The sequence below is a fragment of the Eleutherodactylus coqui genome, chromosome 3 (assembly GCF_035609145.1).
Source record: "Eleutherodactylus coqui strain aEleCoq1 chromosome 3, aEleCoq1.hap1, whole genome shotgun sequence".
Classification (NCBI taxonomy): domain Eukaryota; kingdom Metazoa; phylum Chordata; class Amphibia; order Anura; family Eleutherodactylidae; genus Eleutherodactylus; species Eleutherodactylus coqui.
Window position 1 is genome coordinate 303111965 of NC_089839.1, and position 20415 is coordinate 303132379.

A 20415-nucleotide genomic window follows, 5' to 3' on the forward strand; every position below is an offset into this window, starting at 1 on the left:
AAACACCCCAATGAGGCAGAAGCCAATTACCCCACTCTGGGGAAAAAAATTATTTTCAGACTCCATAATGGCAGTCAGAATAATCCCTGGATCAACTCTATTCAGAGAAGATTCTTTTCTTACTCCCAGTCTGGCAGTTGGAAGACCCCCGGATCAACAACCCCGCTGGTTATTTAATGTCTATATCCCGTAATATCATAGCGCTCTAGAAAGGCATCTAGTTCCTCTTAAACTCCTCTATGGATTTTGCCATCACCACGTCCTCAGGCAGAGAGTTCCACAGTCTAACTGCTCTTACAGTAAAGAACCCCCTTTTATTTTGGTGATGAAACCTGCTTTCTTCTAGATGTAGCGGATGCCCTCTTGTTACTGTCGCAGTCCTGGGTATAAACAGATCATGGAGAGATCCTTGTATCGTTCCCTCATGTATTTATACAGTTATTTGGTCGCCCCTTAGCCTTCTTTTTTCCCAGGGTAAATAATCCCAGTTTTGGTGCCTCTCTGGGTATTCCAGTCCCGTCATTCCATGTATTAGTTTAGTTGCCCTTCTTTGAACCCCCTCCAGCACTGTAACATCTTTCCTGAGCACCGGTGTCCAGAATTGTACGCAGTATTCCATGTGAGGCCTGACAAGTGCCTTATATAGTGGGAGGATAATGTTCTCGTCCCTCGCCCCTATACCTCTTTTAATGCACCCCAAGACTCTATTAGCTTTTGCAGCAGCTGATTGGCATTGATTGCTCCAGCTAAATCTACAATCCACTAGTACCCCCAGATCTTTTTCCATCTCACTTTTCCCTAGCGGTACCCCATTTAGTGTATATTGGTGACATCCGTTTCTCCTCCCCATGTGTAGAACCTTACATTTATCCACATTGAACTTCATTTACCATTTTCCTGCCCAAGCCCCCAGCTTATCTCGGTCCGTTTGCAGCCGCACATTGTCCTCCGTTGCATTAATTATATTGTATAATTTTGTGTCATCTGCAAATATTGATATTTTACTCTGCAGCCCCTCTATCAGGTAATTAATAAATATATTGGACAGAATGGGGCCTAATACTGAACCCTGTGGCCCCCCACTAGTGACGGTGGCCCAATCAGAGTACAAACCATTTATTACCATCCTGTATCCATGTATTTCAGTTATTTAAATCCTATTTTTGACCTTAAGAGTCCAGTGGGCGGTCCTACTCAGTGATTGACACATTCATACAGGGAAGGCTTTCAGTCACTGACAACACTACCCACTGGACTCCTAGGCCCAGAATGAGAACAGGCTAAATGAATAAAATACAAGGCGTCCGCCACATTAGTGCATTTGGTTCATTCACGGACAGCGTACGGACCCATTGTAGCCTATGGGGTATGCACACTGATGATGGTCTGCTTGAAAAAACTCATTGAATGTCCTATCCTTATCCATATCACAGAGGAGAATTAGGACAAATGCACGTCAATGTGCGACGGTATATTGGACAACACACGGACATCTATAGCATGATGCCTGCTGAGCGCGATAAGTAAGTATGGAAAGCTGCTCAATGTAACAAGATATCCAACTGCGAGTGAAAAAGTTACCCTCAATGGAACATTAAGCGCATCTCCTCCTCTTCCTTCCCTTGTGGTTGGATATCTTGCCACATTGAGCAGCTTTCCATACTTACCTGGGAGTTTGCCCTTACCTGGTGCAGAGATCTGTTGATGATGAATAAGCCATCATCATTCATGCACCATTAAGCCCATATAACGCCGATGCACAGTCCTACGTATCTGAGGAAGAGGCATTTGCCTCGAAACGTCTTATACTCGCTGATTCTCAACAAATGAGGAGTCAGGTTCACTTCTAGACTCTGTCATTTGTCTCATAAAAGGTAAGTAGCGCCAAGCTCTGGTGGGTTTTTTGCCATCAGGTTTTCATAATAAGGGCGCCCACCCACTGGCGTTTGCGATTTTCGCGGCGTTTTTTGCCGCGTTTTCGTGGCGTTTTCGCGGCTTTTCCATTGACTTTCATGGGTGCATTAGGAGAAAAATAAGGACACATATGCAACTGACAGTTCCTATGTTAAAAAACGCAACGCAACGCAAAACGCCAGTGGACAGGAACACATGTTATCTCTATGCCTGTGCAGGAAAAACGCAAAACACAAAACGCAAACGCAGGTAAAAAAACGCAAGTGGGTGGGCGCCCTAAGGAAGAAGCTCCAGCCCCCTAAATCCCCTAATAACATAGAAAGTTTCATATATACTACTGATTTACACACAAATCAATCATAAAGTTGTGCTGTCATTGGACGATACATAACATACAAGGACAGTATTGTAACTGCTGGTTTTATGCCTTTGGAGTGTTTTTATAGCAGCGGAGGGGCACAACACGTTAACCAATACGGCGCCATGCAGTATTTTCAGATACATCTCCGTACGGTATGAAGGGTGATGATGATAGACCATTCTCCTCTATCTTCACCCCATTGTTGATTGCCTCACCTTCCATTCATATTTAGAGTTTGCACAAAGAGCCTGTGACTAATTGTATCCGTTTGTACTCAATGTGTAATTTCCTCTTGTATCATTGTGCACAGGATCAGGGCTGAGGGGAGGAATAGCAATGTAAAAATGTGATTTTTTTTTTTCTTTCTTATCTTTGCTCTCCAGAATGAGGATATTGCACACAGTTTCGGAGACGACTATCTAAGAGGTAAGATTCTCTCTATAACCTCCTATTTATACATCAGACTTAAAGCAACCCTCCAGTCAGGAGCTCAGAATTGGTATGTAAGTCAGTACCTGCAGGGGATGATTACCTGCTCTGTACAGTATTTTTACTCAAATCTTGCCGCTCTGTTAGGAAGAACTGTGATCTCTGACTATAGTTTAGCTGCAGTATCTAAAGTAGTCTGGGACACACCCTCTTTCTGCCTCCTCTGCAGTCTGAACCAATGATGGAACAGGAGGTGTGTCCCAGACCACTACAGCTCAGGCACTGTAACTCAGCTAATGTCACAGATCACAGCTCTCTCCTTACAGAACTGTGTTCTAAGAAACTAAGATCTTAGGGAAAATACCCGGCAGTTACTCACCCCTGTTTACTTTTGCTGTACAAAATTAAAAAACTTCGGAAAACAAAAAAAAAATTATTTTCTATGGCCGTCATCTGACCACCATAACCTTTTTATTTTTCTGTTGATCTAACTGTTTGAGGGCTCGTTTCTTGAGGGACGTCTTGTAGTTTTTATTGGTAATATTTTGGAGTTCATGTGACTTTTTGATCGCTTTTCATTACGTTTTTACTTAGAGATGGCGGGACCAAAAATGCACAATGCTGGTGTAGTGTATTGGTTTTTTTTTCTAATGACATTCACCATGCAGGATAAGTGATGTGTTACTTTGATAGACTGGCCTTTAATCCGGTTTAGCGATACTTAATATGCCTTTGTTTTTTTTTATTAACATGGGGAAAGTCTTTTTTTTTAAACTTCTTATATTTTATTTTTTCCAATAATGAAAAAAACTTTTTAAAACTTATTTTTACTTCTTTTTTTGTCCCCCTAGGGGACTTGAACTTGTGATTGTTTGATCGCTAATACAGTATAATGTACTACAACAGTATTACATTATACAACATTTTTGGCAGCCCCTGGGCTCCTCAGAAGACCCCTGGCTGCTATGGCAACGGAACAGCACTATGTGATTGCATCACGGAGGATGGGGGAGCCATTTGAGACCCCCAAACAGCAATTGGGTTAAACAGTGGTATTTAGAAGGTTAACAGCCGCGATCAGCATTAGCTGGCCTGTGCCTTCTGGAGGATTTTCTGATGTTCAGTCCAACCAGGATACATACTCTCCGATCCCGGCTTTGGAAAAAAATGGAAGCAAACAGGAAACCATTTGCTAAATCTGCTGGCCGGCCAATCATTTATTATAATGAGCTTTTGTCTATTTTTACAGAAGAACTGAAGAAGACCAAAGTCATATTTATGTTGGGTGAGTGAAAGTCTTATCGTAAAATGTTATATGCCCGTCATTATAAGTATCAGCTGTGTGATCCGCTTCTCAGATCTGTAGTCGCTTCTACAAGATAAACATGGTGCAAACTATGCCTGCGGACTCCCCAACCAAGATCGGGTCCCACTGATCATAAGTAGGCCCATTTTTTGTTATATTAGTGGATCTAGAAAAAGTATGTGATTAACTGCACCTTCTTCAGTCCAGTCTACAAGCTGTTTGTATGACTACAGGGGTGTATGTGTGGGAGCTGAGCAGTCTGTATAGGAGCCTTGTCATCTTAGTACAATGTTGTTAAAGGGGTTCTATCAACAGGTTCATGCTGCCCGAACCACAAGCAGCATGAACCGGGGACAGGGATGCCTGTTGCCACATGGGTACTTTATTCTGAAATGCTGCTGTGTTTCAGGATGAAAATACTTTGAAGTTTGTGTTGGAGCCGAGCTCAGAGTCATGGGGGCGGGCTGTGCTGGCTTCTCCCTTCCTGCAGCTTGTAAATTGACAGCTTTCTCCCTATGCAAAAAAAGGGAGAGAGCTGGCACCCCGGGGGCAGAGATAGGTTGGCACAGCCACCCGCATGACTCCGATCTCAGATCCAAGTCAAACTTCAAAGTGTATTTATTCTGAAACGCCCAGCATTCCAGAATAAAACGCCCACAGGGCAACGGGCATCGCTGCCCCCGATTCATGCTGCCTGTGGTTCTGGCAGTATGAATCTGATAATGGGACCTCTTTAAAGTGCCCTTAATGCACAGTAAACCCGTGGACTTTGAGTCCTTTGCCATAAGCAACATCCCAAGCTTAGAGCAGGGATGTAGCTATAGGAGCTGCAGAGGTTGCAGTCGCTCCCGGGCCCTGGAGCCTTAAAGGGCCCAATCACCTTTTTGTCACATAAGAAGACACCAGTATTATAGATGACATATATTAGGTGGGGGGCCTGGTTCGGATGTTGCATTAGAGTCCACGAGCTTCTACTTATACCTCTGTTTTAGAGGGTTAGGTGGTTACTTACCCCAAGCACGCTCAGTGGATATATTGCCCACATGAGTGCTGAAATGATAATTCCATATGTCACACAAGTACCATTCGTATATAGAGTTCCTTAATATTGATATAAAGTGCTCACATAATACCGCTTTTCATAGAGCTGATAACAATGTTATTATCCTGCCTCGCTTCTACTGTTTATCCTTATATAGACTGCCAGAATAGCGTAGGGAGTCTTTACAGGCCAAGCGGTGCTCCTTGGAAAAAAAGCGTATGCAAATAACCAGTGATTCGGTGCAAAATGAAAAGATTCCTTTTTTTAATTTTTTAAACTCTTTTTTTAATTGCCTTTTCTCTATAATATCAATATAAAACATTCGAAGATAAAATATCCCATATTGACCTACAACTGATTTACATTCTTGCACAAATGAGAAACATTTGTTCATGTTATCCTTACTGCCAATTACCAATATTCCCAGGCATGTTAAGATTACTCTGCGTATTGTCAATAGGCCTAGCTAAAGGAACAGAAGTAAATATCGTGCAGACAGGATTTACTAGACTTTTGTACGGTACAAGGGCTCAGTCAGACGGGTGTTTTGTTACCTGCGTTTGCGATCCACATCTATTAGGATCCAACGCTTCTCAATGGCAGCGTTGACATGCCCGATATTTTCCTGCGCACAAAAATGCACAGCGGTAAATATAGAGCGATGGATTTTGAAACGCAAGTAACTGCGGCATCCGTATTTTTTGGATATGAAACCCCTGGATGTGACAGTATCCAGGGGTCTCACCTTTGGTCAATGGGGCCGGCGGCAGCAGCGCCGACCCCATTGAGAACATACAGTGAAGATTACAATCCTCTGGCACAGCTGTCACAGTGTTCATTGGCAAGGGGACTCCCCGCTGTGGCAGAGGATCGCGATCTTCACTGTATGTTCTCACTGGGACCGCTGCTGCCGCCAGCCCCATTGGCCAGAGGTGAAACCCCTGGATGTGACAGCATCCAAGGGATCCCCTGCTGCAGCTGTTACAGCCACAGCAGGGGATAGCGGGCAGCGCAATTCCTGTGTGCATAAATGTTACTAGGTGTGGTTTTTTTCAGCGTGACGCAGCTTTGGTCACGGAATTTTTTTTACACATGTGTTTTTGCGCACATAAAAACGCCCGTCTGACTGAGCCCTCAGTCAGTTATCAGGTATACACATATATATGCATATACACACCCATGTACACTCAAAATTGTAATCTATCAACAAATCAACACTTAAACTGCAGCTGAATGAACTCAACTAGATAAATAATGGTGGCCGTTACCGGCGTTTCATCAAATATCTTCCTTGGTTCTTCCTTAGGATTTAGGACTACATTGATTTAGATGACACATTTACAGTTCTCCCCCGGGTAAGGCCTTTCCTGTAAAATCACAGATTATTGATTTATGATGTTTTTAATCTCCCCAACCGGTTCGCATCCGCTTGCATATAGCACCAAGTTGTATTGGTAAATGGCGCAAACACGCAATGATGGCGTTTGGGTCTAGGAGCCCTTCTATACAAATTTGCCATTTCTTAAAAACCTTTGAGGCCTGAGCTTCTGCACATCTCTGCGTCTCCCATCTTTCCCCCCCCCCCCCCGGCAGATATTTCATTTGATGTATAACAGACTCCTTTCTGCAATCTTATGCCTCTGGTGGTTTATTGGCCCCATTTTATTTTTTGGGTTATCAGAATTATTCTTGTTATGTTTTTTCCCAGACATTTTAGGGCTGTTTTTCAATCCCTTTTTTTCACAGAATTGTTTCCTTTTTTTGTATTATTGGGGTTAATATGCACAAAAACGAAAAAATAATCGTCCATAAAGTCTAAGACGAGGAGAAATAAATCGCAGATTTTATAAACTGTGGAGAATCTCGTTTTTATGTCACTACTAATTATAAAATCTAGAACAGGAAACCTAAACGGAAATCGTAAACTTTTCTTCCTCTGGTTCCTCTGCAAGCCCTGCAAATCCTTCTTTCCGAGATGCTGACTGCTTTGCCCGTTTTGGTGGGTCAAGACAAACGCCAACTTCTTTGGCAACTAGTTTTGCTTCTCCAATTATTCTTCAGATGAATCCCGCAGCTGTTGTGATTCTCTTGCCAAGTCTTCGCCAAGAGAGCGCTCCACATTGAGTGTTATTCCTTTCTTTTGATTAACAATGCTTTTTGGTCACGCCAGCACTTTGTACCAAAAAGATGTCATCATTAAAGGCCTATTTAGTCACAACGATTCTCGCTCCAAATTGGCTCAAAGCCATCTAAATGCGTGGACATTGCGCATTTTGTGTGTACGATTCATTTCTCGCTCAACTCTAGTTTTCTAGAATTGAGCAATGAACTCTTATCAGCGGTGCAGGCTGTTATCACAGTCGGCAGCACTGATAAGATTCTTACAGCCCGTATCCTGCTGGTATTTCACAGCAGGACGCGAGCTGTAAGTGCAGAGAAGTGCTTATGAAAAACAGCTGTATTGTTCGCCGAGCGATAGCGGCAGTCTCCTGCTCTGCCTGCATAGCTCTTTAGTAGCTAATTAGCTACTATAGACTATGCAAAGATGATCACTCAAAACTGTCACTCAAGCTATCATTTGAGCGATTTTTGAGTGATCATCCTTCAGTGTAAATGAGGTCTAAGGCCTTGAATGAAGTGAAATATTTCTTAAGTCCTATACAGTGTTTGAGCGGTCAGTGATAAACTTGAAGACAGCCTTTCCAATGCCGCATCCAATACTCTATGGTCCCCTGGATAGTGCTTAGCTGTTGGTCTCATGGCTTGAATTCTTTTGCTCCACCTTATTTCCGATAGGCCCTGGAGTGTTGAAGCAATTAATTCCTTTAAGATTTCCCAGCGGGCATTGCTGCTTGAGAAGAATGAGTACAAGCTCTCTATGTTTCCTAAGAAAGTCATCACATCTGGATTCAATTTTGCAGCATTAACACCTACACGGTTAAAAGAATGTGCGCCATGGGGTGAAAGCATCGCCGAATCGTTCTTCTCGAGAGCTCGGCTCTGTACTCCATTTACTGGCCCCCGCATATTAGCAGCATTATCATATCCCTGGCAGTCATCTAATGGAATATTAAAACTATCCAAAGTAGAAATGATTTCCTTGGTTATCGCCTCGCCAGCTTTACTGCAAAACTTCACAATTGTACAAATCTTTCATCTACTTCAAACTTGGATTCTGAGTCTTGACAGACATAACATAATAACAAGATATTATGGTCTTCGTGCGATATATATGGGGCGTCATATACTATTATTCCATAGGTTCTGGTGCTGTAAGGACATGCCCGGACCCCATAGACCCGGGTCTCCTGGCCACGGGTAGGGCCCCACATGTTGTAGCCATGGTCTTCTCACATAGCACTTGACATGAGGCATCGACCCCAAGTGTTTTATTACTGCAGTGGTTTATGGGTAATTGCTCTACCTTCTGTGCATTCGTTTTTCTATATGATTCCCATCTTACTGAACCATTAACATAATTATTAAAACATATATCATCTGCTTATTCTTCCCTGATAATGAGTCCGATGAGATTCCCCGCTGTATGTGCCACTTGTTGGATGTCTCCTCTTGTCTCTAGTTTTGCGCTGTTTGGGATGATTCATAGTTAAATATTCATATGTAGCGCAGGTCAGACGGAGTATCTGCTGTCCCAGCGGGAATATACGGCATGCATAATAAAGCTGTTACAGCATTACAATGAATCACAATAACAATGAGAAGCAACATCGTATAATCCCCGGTAGGCAGTCAACATCTGATGAGCTCGGTGACAAGAATAGACTCCTGGTGGGTTATTGTAGCGGAGGGGTGTGAGGGAGCCTCAGCGGTCTACTGTATATGACGGTATTGTCTGTACATATTAAAAATATCAATCTAGATGGCAAAAAGTAACCAGGTGTCTGTGCCATCACCTCTGTCTTCAGTGCCATATGCCCTATTATCTAGGTACGTATAGCGGCCGCTCCTATAGTTGTAATGTCCAGTGAGTCCAGCTAAGGTTGCCCCATGACTTCTCTCTTTGGGACTCAGGAGCTTGTGCAGGAGATCAAACAGCGGGAGAAGGATTGTATCTGCCTAGCTATCTGTTAGTCTCCTATCTATCGATCTAATGTCTGTCTGTCTATATATCCATGGAGGCTCTAGTACCCTGCTGTACCCCCTCTAGCTTGGATACAAGATGTGATACGGGGAGTCATGGAGGTTCTAGCACCCTCTTGTACCACCTCTAGATTGGATACAAGATGTGATACAAGCAGGCATGGAGGCTCTAGTACCCTGTTGTACCACCTCTAGCTTGGATACAAGATGTGATATGGGCGGGCATGGAGGCTCTAGTACTGTGTTGTACCACCTCTAGCTTGGATACAAGATGTGATGCAAGCAGGCATGGAGGATCTAGTACCATGCTTTACTGACTCTAGCTTGGATACAAGATGTGGTACGAGGGACATGGAGGTTCTAGTACCCTGTTGTGCCTCCTCTAGTTAGGATACAAGATGTGATACGGGGAGTCATGGAGGTTCTAGTACCCCGTTTTACTGCCTCTAGCTTGCATACAAGATGTGATACAGGTGGGCATGGAGTTTCTAGTACCCTGTTGTGCCTCCTTCTAGTTTGGATACAATATGTGATGACTATCACACCAGCAGTGGGCAGTGTGCCGCTCCACAGCAAAGATTGAGGCACTCACCCTTAGGTCTCCAGACACAAACACAGCCGTCCTCAGCCTTCAAACTAAACCTTGATTCGTCACTGAAGACAACCGGCTTCCAATCCGTAGCATCCAGTTTCGGTGTTCATGATATAACTGCAAATAGAGGCGATGGTGGGTGCCATGAGACCAAATGTCCTTCAGCCAAGCATCTGGAAGTAGTTCTGACAGACACAGGGGTGTAACAATGACGCCATCTGTCTCAGACACTTCTCTCTACTGGTGGTCTGTAGGGGGCATCCTGAGCCCGGTCACCTTGTGTGCCCTCACACATTCAATTGTCCCAACACTTCCTAACAGTCTGGTCAGACGCTTCTTTCTACTGGTGGTCTGTAGGGGGCGTCATAAGCCTGGTCAGCTTCTGTGCCCTCAAACATTCACTGGTCCCAACACCTCCTAACAGTCTGGTCAGACACTCCTCTCCACTGGTGGTCTGTAGGGGGCGTCCTGAGCCCGACCACCTTGTGTGTCCTCAGGCATGCACTGGTCCCAACACCTCCTATCTGTCTGGTGAGATGCTCCTCTCTACTGGTGGTCTTTAGGAGGCGTCCTGAGCACGGTCACCTTGTGTGCCCTCACACATCCACTGGTCCCAACACCTCCTATCAGTCTGGTCAGACGCTCCTCTCTACTGGTGGTCTGTAGGGGGCGTCCTGAGCCCGGTCACCTTGTGTGCCCTCAGACATCCACTGGTCCCAACACCTCCTAACAGTCTGGTCATTGCCAATGCGAGACCACCATTCCACTCACTTCTATGGGAGATTGCTGAGTGAGTGCACCAATCTCCTTCATAGAAGTGAATAGAGCACCGGTTGAGCATGTACACAGCACTCCATTCACATGGGGCATTCTTAGGATTGCTTGGAGTCCCAATGGTTGGACCCTCTGCACTCAGGCATTTGTCTCCTATCCTATGGATAAATGACTTTAGTGGTAAAACCCCTTTAATACCAGGCAGAGTCACTACCAAAGTGCAGAGCTATGCTAGGTGAAGAATGGAGAGGGCGTCGCGCTGCTGGACCGCCACAGCCCCTTCAAGGTCGGTGGGGGTCCTGGTGGATAAACCATCAATTTTGTGGCCTAGAGGCCCCTTTTTATACATGCGTGTTACATTTATCTTCTATTCTCTCTTTTTCTAAGCTTCTTGTCATTTTGATGAAATCAGGTAAAGTGACAGCGGCAGTTTTTTAGGTCACTTCACATTCGATAGTGAATAATGGATGTTGTGTGATTTGGTGTCTTTTTATGCTTTACAACCCAAGACTGATAACCTCCAGTTCAGGTGGTCGAAGTGCCGACAGATGGCGGAGAGGAAAATAAGCTTAAGAGATTATATTTATCATATTTCACAGAGCAGACACAGGATTAGTCCGGAGAGCGGCGGAGGGGAGAGCGGCTGTGGCATCCGTATGGCACAGCGGAGTATAGGAGAAAGGGATATACTGATAAGCTTGTCATTGGCCGTATTCTCTATAGAACCCGCTGCCTCTGTCAATAAAGCTTAAAGGGGTTTCCAACTAATGTCATATATCTGCAGGCCATAGGATAAGGAATAAATGTCTGATCGTTGGGGGTCTGACTGCAGGGACCCCCAGTGATCCTGACATCTGCAGACCCTGAGTTCCTCGTGTGAATGGAGCGCTGTTGTGTATGTATAATCACCACTCCATTCACTTCTATAGGACAAAGGGAGATTGGTGCTCTCGGCAATCATCTCCATGCCATAGAAAAGAATGATGCGGTGGTCAAATGCGTATCACCAATCCATTCACATTGGGACCTCAGGATGCACAGATGTCACGATCACTGGGGGTCCCAGCAGTCAGACCTCCAGCAATCCAGCATTCGTCCCCCGTGTGGCTATGGAATAATGTCATTAGGGAAAAAAAACCTTTAATCCCTATTAACCCCTTGAGTGGCACGCCCGGAAATTTTCCGGGACGAGCTCCACTGCTCATAGCGATACAGCCCGGAAGATTTCCGGGCTATGTATCACTATGGGAGCTGCAGAGCACAATGCCACAAGCTGTGACATTGTGCTCTGCCTGCACAGACCGACAGAGAGCAGTGCAAGGGCTTTGAAAAACCAGCAGAAGATATTGCAGATATGTCGGCAATCTCCTGCACTGGTTTGTTTACAGGTTGCCATAGAGACCATCGGCTTGTCAGAAGCAAGCCGATGGTCTCTGTGGCAGGGAGAGCTGGTTGTTAGCTGTCAGAGGACAGCTAGGTACTAGCTCTTACAGCAGAGATCACAGAAAACCTCCGATCTCTGCTGTGTTAAGTTAACCCTTTACATGCTGCAGTCTATGTGACTGCAGCATGTAAAGGGCTGTCATGCAGCATGTAAAGGGCTGTCACCATCGGACCCCTGGAATGTGATCAGGGGTCCTGATGGGTCCCTGTGGAAGTCCCCTAAAGGGACAAAAAAATAAAAAAAAAGTAAAAAAATTATACAAAAAATTAATAAAAACACTTGTCTCCCTTTACTTTGTAAAAAATCAAAAATAAAATCACACATGTGGTATCCATGCGTCGTAATGACCCAGAGAATTAAGTTAATACATTATTTAACCCCTTAATGACATGGCCCCTTTTTTTCTTTTTTCCCCATTTCTTTTTTTCCTCCCCCCTGTTTAAAAAATCACAACTTGTCCCGCAAAAAACAAGCCCTCATATGGCCATGTCAATGGAAAAATGAAAAAGTTATGGCTCTTGAGACGCAACTGCAAAATTAGTTGAAATTCAATGATTAGACCATTTTAAAAAACCTGCCCTGGTGGGCACGACAGGGTGGTAGGAAACCCGCCACTCAAGGGGTTAAATGTTCTTCCATTTCCCAATATACAGGGGGATTAAAAAGTCTGGAGCACCCAGAATATCTTCTGAATGAAAATAGATACAAGTAGGAAACTTGATAGAACATTGACTAATTTCACACGGGCGAGCGCAATATTGGGCCGTGATATTCGACCTGATATCGCACTTACCAACGTGCGATGTCCCTGTGCCTTGTGGGAAAAACGCCGGCATCTTTCCATGAAGTAGCGGTCCTCCGCTGCCGCTTTTAGACAGATCGCAGAGTGTTTCCCTGTGCTACCAATGGGAAACCTTGCATCACACTCGTGCCCCTTCGCACGCCGTGTGATGCTTTGCCGGCTGCATTGAAGACAAGGGGCAAGGTGTTCCGGGGAAACGCCTAAAGATAGAACATGCTGCGATTTTTTTCCTGTACCGCAATGCAGGAAAAAATGGCTCATGTATATGACCCTATTAAAAAGAATGAGGTTCATATTCATGGGAGATTAATGCGTCTCACAATGCACAAATCTCGCACGATTTTCTCGGACATGGGAAAGCCGCCTTAGATGGGTGGGAGACTTTTTGGGACTATGATGGTGTCTGTCTTTTTGGCTTCCATCTTGGATTCAGCTCAAGAAACTTCAAATGAAAGGTTATCATAGGATTTAAGGGTAGAATCTCATCAGACATTAGTAGGTGCAGTCGTTTTTTCAATTCCTGCAACCATTTTTGAGTTATGGATGATGTCAGAGGCCTAACTTGAAGCTCCCGAGCCCGATGCAAAACCTGTAACAGGGCCCCCAACTATAATGCTTTATTCATAGTACTGGGCTCCCTATATGGAGAAGAGAGGCCTTATGGGCTCCCTAAGGCTCCTGGGCCCGGGTGCAACCGCATCCCCTGCATCCCCTATAGTTACGCCCCTGGATGATGTCATGTTGAGTATTAATAAAGTTCACATGAATTGGCCGGGGCTTTCACTCCAGATCACCCAGGAGGAGGTTAGTGAGTGCACAAAGTGTCGGAAAGTTCAGGGAAACTGGTGGTGTCTACGACAAACCAAGAACTGGTCGTCCGAGAAGAGATTTCAGTCCCCAGGTGTCGACACGTGCTTTTGGCCCGGCTCACACAGGCGGATTTGATTTGCGTCTCCCGTGATCTACAAATGTGCGGTAATACGCGGCATTGAAAGGCATAACCTTTTGCAACTTGCTCAGATGTGCGCTTAAGAATTGTGCTTTGTGCAAGTGAAATAAAAATCGCAGCGTGCTCTATTTTTGAAGTCCATGGATGTAAGTGTTCATTGGCCATATGCGAGTAACATAACATATGAGCGGCGGAAACACTTGTAACTTCATAGAAAAAGCAAAAATTCCAGCTGGAGGGGAGAGAGATCTTTCTTCTGTGCAGATGATGCGCCGTGCATAGCGTACATCCGTGTGGAAAAAAACTCGTATCCTCGATCTGCCACGATCATTTGCAATTACTTTCCGCGAATGATCGCAGGTTTTCCTTTGTGGAAATCTGCAAGTGGAATCCGACCCGTTCGTGTGAGCCCGACCTTCAGGGTTTCCTAGGGGGCTTTATCTTTCTGCCATTATACAATGGCGCCATCTGCTGGCTAGAGCCAGTACTGTGGTATGGGACATGTTGGAGAGGCTCCCAACAACAGAGCGGCCAGTAATATACAGTAAGAATACCCTGCCGAACGTCATCCGACATTGGAGCTATACAGCCTTCAATCAGAATGTCTTCAGACCTCAGAAAGTGGATTGGAAGGGGTTAATACTCAACATGACATCATCCACAACTCAAAAATGGTTACAGGTATTGAAAAAACCAATGCGCCTATTAACGTCTGATGAGATTCTACCCTTAAATCATGTAGCCCATGACTCTCTATCCCTTGAATTTTTATGAGCTGAATCCAAGATGGCCAACAAGCACCGCCGTAGGGCTAAAAGGTGTTTCCCCACTCATCTAAGTGTTCTATAAAATTCACTACTTATATCTCTTTCTGCTCAGGGCTCAGTCAGACGAGCGTTTTTTTTTTTTTTTGTGCACCTATGTGCACAAAAAAAGGCTCTCCATACATTAGCAAAATGCGCGTGACCATGGCTATGTGCTGGCTACAGCCGCCAGCCTCATTGAAAGTAATTGGATGCAGGCAACCCCGCAGTGATTTTCTGGGAAGGGCTTGAAATATAAGCCCTTCCCTGAAAATCATCCATAGCTTGTGTGAAAAATTTAAAAAAATATATACTCGCCTCTCCGCAGCCGTTGGGGCATCAGCGCGTCTTGTCTGTGCAATCCCGGCAGTGTTCTAAAGCTCTTTCAGCAGGTGGGGATTTAAAAATCCCTGCCTCCTGAAAGGGCTGTGTCTGATTGTCTGAGTTCAATGAATGGCTGAGTGCTGCCTGTGATTGGCTGAGTGCTCAGCCAATCAGACACAGCCCTTCCTGCTGAAAGAGCTTCAGAGCAGTATGTCGGAGAGCCAAGCGACAAGACATGCTGGAGCCCCGACAGTGACTAAGAGGTGTGTGTGTATGTATATGTGCATGTGTGTATATGTATGTGTGTGTATGTGTGTATATATATATATATATATATATATATATATATATATATATATATATATACTGTATATATACACAGCAGCTCAGGTAGATTTACAGTGAAGGACTTATATTTCAAGCCCTTCTCCTAAAATCACTGTGGGGGTTGCCTGCACCCCATTGCTTTCAATTGAAGACATCGGGAGAAGATCGCGCTCCTCTGCCAGCTGTGGCAGGGGATTCTTTCATCCCTGCTGGTAGTCCCCTTGTCACTGAACACTGTGACAGTGCTGTCACAGTGTTCAGTGATTAGGGGACTCCCCGCAGGGAATCTTTATGTGCAGCACAGACCTTACAGCTGCACGGATGTCCTATCTTTTGTAGGTGCAAAGATTTTTTTTTGTACTTTTTTTTGCGCACAGAGCCACGCACACAAAAACGCTCATCTGACTTCGCCCTCAGATGGTATTCTGGGTGGCCCTGACTTTTGAATCATCCTGTAATTTTTATTTTCATTACCTCTGCTTCCTGTCAGTGAATGAGAACATTATTGTTTACATCCAGAGATGTAAAAGTTCACATCGGGTAATTTTTTTTACAACTATTTCCTCTGAGATAAAGAGTTTTGATCCCAGACTGTTACATTTTACCTGCACTGATACTTTGTAGCAAAATATCAGGACAGGAGAGAAACCTGTCCTGCTGATGTCTTGGATACAATTGTAGTAAACCCCTCTGTGTTTGTACAAAAATGATGTTTCTATTAACTGACAGCAATCAGACATTGTACAAATGTGTAGCATTAAAACACCAAGTATACTAGAGAGATGTGCGGCTTTCAGTATACCATGGCTGACGCATTAACGTATGGGATGCATATGTTGCAGATTTCCGCTTGCAGACGCAGTGCGCCCAGAGCAAGGAGGAGAAACTTCCTTTGTGACATACAACTACTGGCAGAAATCAGAAAAAGCTTAATTCTTTTCTACTTAACCTATTAAATGTGGTCACAAGAGTTTATTTGAGCTGTTTGCGGTGTCCTTTTTACCATACTGATGGCTGATTCCAGGTCTTAGCAGGCGGAATTTTGAATACAGCTCTGGATGTGACTAGAGTATTAATATGATGTAACTTAAGATCAGTACAAGATTGATGCATAAGGAGATTACAGATTCAGCTCCGAACTGACTATTAAATAGGAACCCGATGGTTAAAGATGATTTACATGTCTGAACACTCCATCTTCTAACATTGTGACCCTTGACAGTGGTGGCTCATCTTCTCTTCATGACAGCTACTCCTTGAATTAATAAGAGTCTTAAGCAATGCAAAATTATCCTAAAAAAGACATTGGATGAGAAACCTTCAAAGGTGAACCTGCAAGGTATCTGGATAATAATAGGTTGTGTACATACATTACTGTGTTGATCCTGAATTACATCCTGTATTATACTCCAGAGCTGCACTCACTATTCTGCTGGTGAAGTCACTGTGTACATACATTACTTATCCTGTACTGATCCTGAGTTACATCCTGTATTATACTCCAGAGCTGCACTCACTATTCTGCTGATGGAGTCACTGTGTACATACATTACTTATCCTGTACTGATCCTGAGTTACATCCTGTATTATACTCCAGAGCTGCACTCACTATTCTGCTGCTGGAGTCACTGTGTACATACATTACTTATCCTGCACTGATCCTGAGTTACATCCTGTATTACACTCCAGAGCTGCACTCACTATTCTGCTGGTGAAGTCACTGTGTACATACATTACTTATCCTGTACTGATCCTGAGTTACATCCTGTATTACACTCCAGAGCTGCACTCACTATTCTGCTGGTGGAGTCACTGTGTACATACATTACTTATCCTGTACTGATCCTGAGTTACATCCTGTATTATACTCCAGAGCTGCACTCACTATTCTCCTTGTGGAGTCACTGTGTACATACATTACTTATCCTGTACTGATCCTGGGTACATTCTGTATTATACTCCAGAGCTGTACTCAATATTCTGCTGTTTGTCCTTGGAAATAGTCAACAAGCTTGTTGTCAGATATACCCCTAGGAGCATATTTCTCAGATGTAGTAACTCGGAATTAAACTCACCTGAACAGGCTCGTACTCGTGTTTTACTCCACACTCCTACTTCCGGGTCCAAGACATCACAAATAAGTAAACTTGGTGTACAGAAGTCGTAACAATGATAAGTTTATCCGACTTTTGGGGGTCACTAGAGCGTGCAGGAAACACACAGACCCCGCTGGCTGTGGGCTAAAGGTCTCTGCGGGTGTCGGGGAGGGAGTTATAATAAGCAGCTTCTCTGCTGGAAACTGACTTTCATTCACTCAGAAACAGCCGTGAATGTTCTTATAAAGACCATATTGATTTGTGTGAAGACTAAAGGGCAAAGAAGTGGAGCGAACAATCCTATAACGTAGGCAGCAGCCGCCTTATCTGCTTTAATTATGTGAACATGCCTGCGAATAGCGGCACTATGCCATCTTCTAGATCAGCGGTGCCCAACCTATTGTACCTTGTGAGCAGCATTCAACGTGAGTGATGGTCGAGAGAAAACCACAGTCAGCTCAAAAATAGTGGAGAAAGACTGATTGGCCACTTTATTAGATACCCCCAACTATTAACACGTTGGACCTCCTTCGGTCTTCAGAACCACAACAATTGGTGTAGATTCTACTCGGTGATGAAATCCTTCTGCAAGAATATCGGCCCCTGCTGATAGGAAGCTTCTTGTAGTTGCTGCAGATTAGATGGAGGTGCTGACATGTACTGACCGGCTAGCAGGAAGGGGTCATCGATTCATTGTCCTCAGGACCTCTCACTTTTTTTACATTTTGTTATGTTGTGGTCTTGTGCAAATTAAAAAAAAACAAGCTTTTTCTCATCATTCTGCACTCAGTACCCCATAATCATGGGCGTAACTATAGAGGATGCAGGGGATGCGGTTGCACCCGGGCCCAGAAGCCTTGGGGGCCCATAAGGCCTAACTTCTCCATATAGTAAGCCTAGTAGTATGAATAAAGCTTTATAGTTGGGGGCCCTGTTACAGCTTTTGCATTGGGGCCCAGAAGCTTCAAGTTACTCCTCTGCCCATAATGACAAAGTGACAACAGAATTGTAGAAATCTTTGCACATTTTTTAAAATGCAAAACTTACATTTTGCATTGACATAAGTATTCCCACCCTTTGGTATGACATTTGAAATTTAGCTCTGGGTCCACACATTTCACTTGATCATCTGTGAGATGTTTCTACACCTTGATTGGAGTCACCTGTGGGAAATCCAGTTGATTAGAGATAATTTTAAAAAACACCACCCTATCTATATAAGGTCTCACCGCTCACCATGCATATCAGAGCCAAAATTAAGCCACGTGGAGAAAAGAACTGCCTGTAGAGCTCAGAGACAGGATTGTGCGAAGGCTTAGATCTGAAGAAGGCTAAAAAAATTATGCTGCACTGAAAGTTCCCAAGAGCGCAATGACCTCCATAATTCTAAAACGGAAGAAGTTTGGAACAACCAGAACTTTTCCTAGAGCTGCCGATCCACAAAACTAAGTAATCGGGGGAGAAGTGCCTCGGTAAGAGAGGTGACCAAGAAGCCAATGGTCACTCTGGCTGAGCTCCAAAGATCCTGTGTGCAGATGGGAGAAACTTCCAGATGGTCAACCATCACTGTGGCCTTCAACAATCTGGGCTTTATGGCGGAGCGGCCAGAAAGAAGCTTCCTCAGTAAGACACATGAAAGCTGCCTGGAGTTTGCCAAAAAAACCCGAAAGGACTCTCAGACTGCGAGAAACAAGATTGTCTGGTCTGCTGAAACAAAAATTAACTTTTTAGCCTCAATTCTAAGCGTTCTGTCTGGAGGAAACCAGGCGCCGCTCATCACCTGCCCAATACCATCCCTACAGTGAAGCCTGGTGGTGGAGCATCATGCTGGGGAGGGGAGACCGGTCAGGGGGGGGTGAAAAGCTGAATGCAGCAAAGTACAGAGATAATGAAAACCTCTTTCAGTGCGCAAGGGACCTCAGACCGGGCAGAAGGTTCACTGACCCACAAGACAATGACCCTAAGCACACAGCCAAGACAATAGAGGAGGGGCGTAGGGACAACTCTGTGAATTTCCTTGTGTGGCCCAACGAGAGCCCTGACATGAACCCAATAGAACATCTCTGGAGAGACCTGAAGATGGCTGTCCAGAGACGGCCCCCATCTAACCTGACAGAGCTTGAGAGGATCTGCAGAGAAGAATGGTGGAAAATGCCCAAATCCAGCTGAGCAAACCTTGCGGCATCATAGCCAAGAAGACTGGAAGCTGGAATCGCTGCCAAATGGGCTTCAACTAAGCACTGAGTACAGGGTGTGACTACTTATGCCACTTTGTCGTTATGGGTTATTGAGAGCATTTTTAAGGAGGGAAAACTTTAATTTTTTTTTGGATTTCACAAGACCACAACATACCAAAATGTAAAAACAGTGAAAGGGTCTGAAGACTTTCCGGACTGACCGTATCTGAAGAAAATGAAATCCCCGCATTGTGTAGCCTACAGCTTTTCCAATTCATTACGACAAATACTGAAAGCCTCATTATCGGATGTTGCTCGTGGATTCTAAGAGTTTTTCGAGACAAAGTAAGTAATTTAGCAGCAGTGCCAATGATCTGGGCAGCAGATCTTATTAATTGGAGGAGCTTTCAGCTGGCTGCATTTCATAATTGGAAAATTCTTTTTTCTATGGAAACATCAATATACATTTGTGAATATTAATTTACCTCCCAGGAGGAGCGCTCCGCGTCAGAATGTCCTCCACTTCCTCTTGGTTTGCCGTCAAGCTGTTTTTTGTGATGGATCCAAATTTAGGAGACTTGGCGATTTGAGAGATTAATTTATGCAGAACGTTTCATTCAATTCAAGGTGATGCTAAATACTGGTGAGCCAGGTATTTTATACTCAACTACTTAGAGGTCCGAAATAGAAAAGAAAGGTAGATGTCTCACCCGTTGTTGGCAAGATTTCTGCTTGTCTATAGCTGTCCCAGCACTGTCTTCCAATGTCAAGCTTTCACGGGGTCATCAAAGACCATCTCCATCAATGAGTTCTTCATCTGTAGAAGTGTTTAGGTGTTGAAGGACTCATAGAATGCTGTATGGAGATCCAATTTAGGGATGGAACTAAGCAAGAAACATCTAATTTTCCTCCAATGGCAGATGGAAAGAAGGATCTAGCATGTAGGATTATAATACGCCCGATTCATTGTTTCC

General features: G+C 44.3%; 1 protein-coding gene across 1 annotated transcript in view; it reads left to right on the forward strand.

Annotated features, from left to right (window-relative positions):
* Positions 1–20415, forward strand: part of AK5 (adenylate kinase 5) — a 180219-nt gene that overhangs the window by 123726 nt on the left and 36078 nt on the right. Inside the window, exons 9-10 of the mRNA XM_066597808.1 lie at positions 2659–2701; positions 3954–3989. Coding sequence (XP_066453905.1) covers positions 2659–2701; positions 3954–3989 — 79 coding nt within the window. The remainder of the gene's footprint in view (positions 1–2658; positions 2702–3953; positions 3990–20415) is intronic.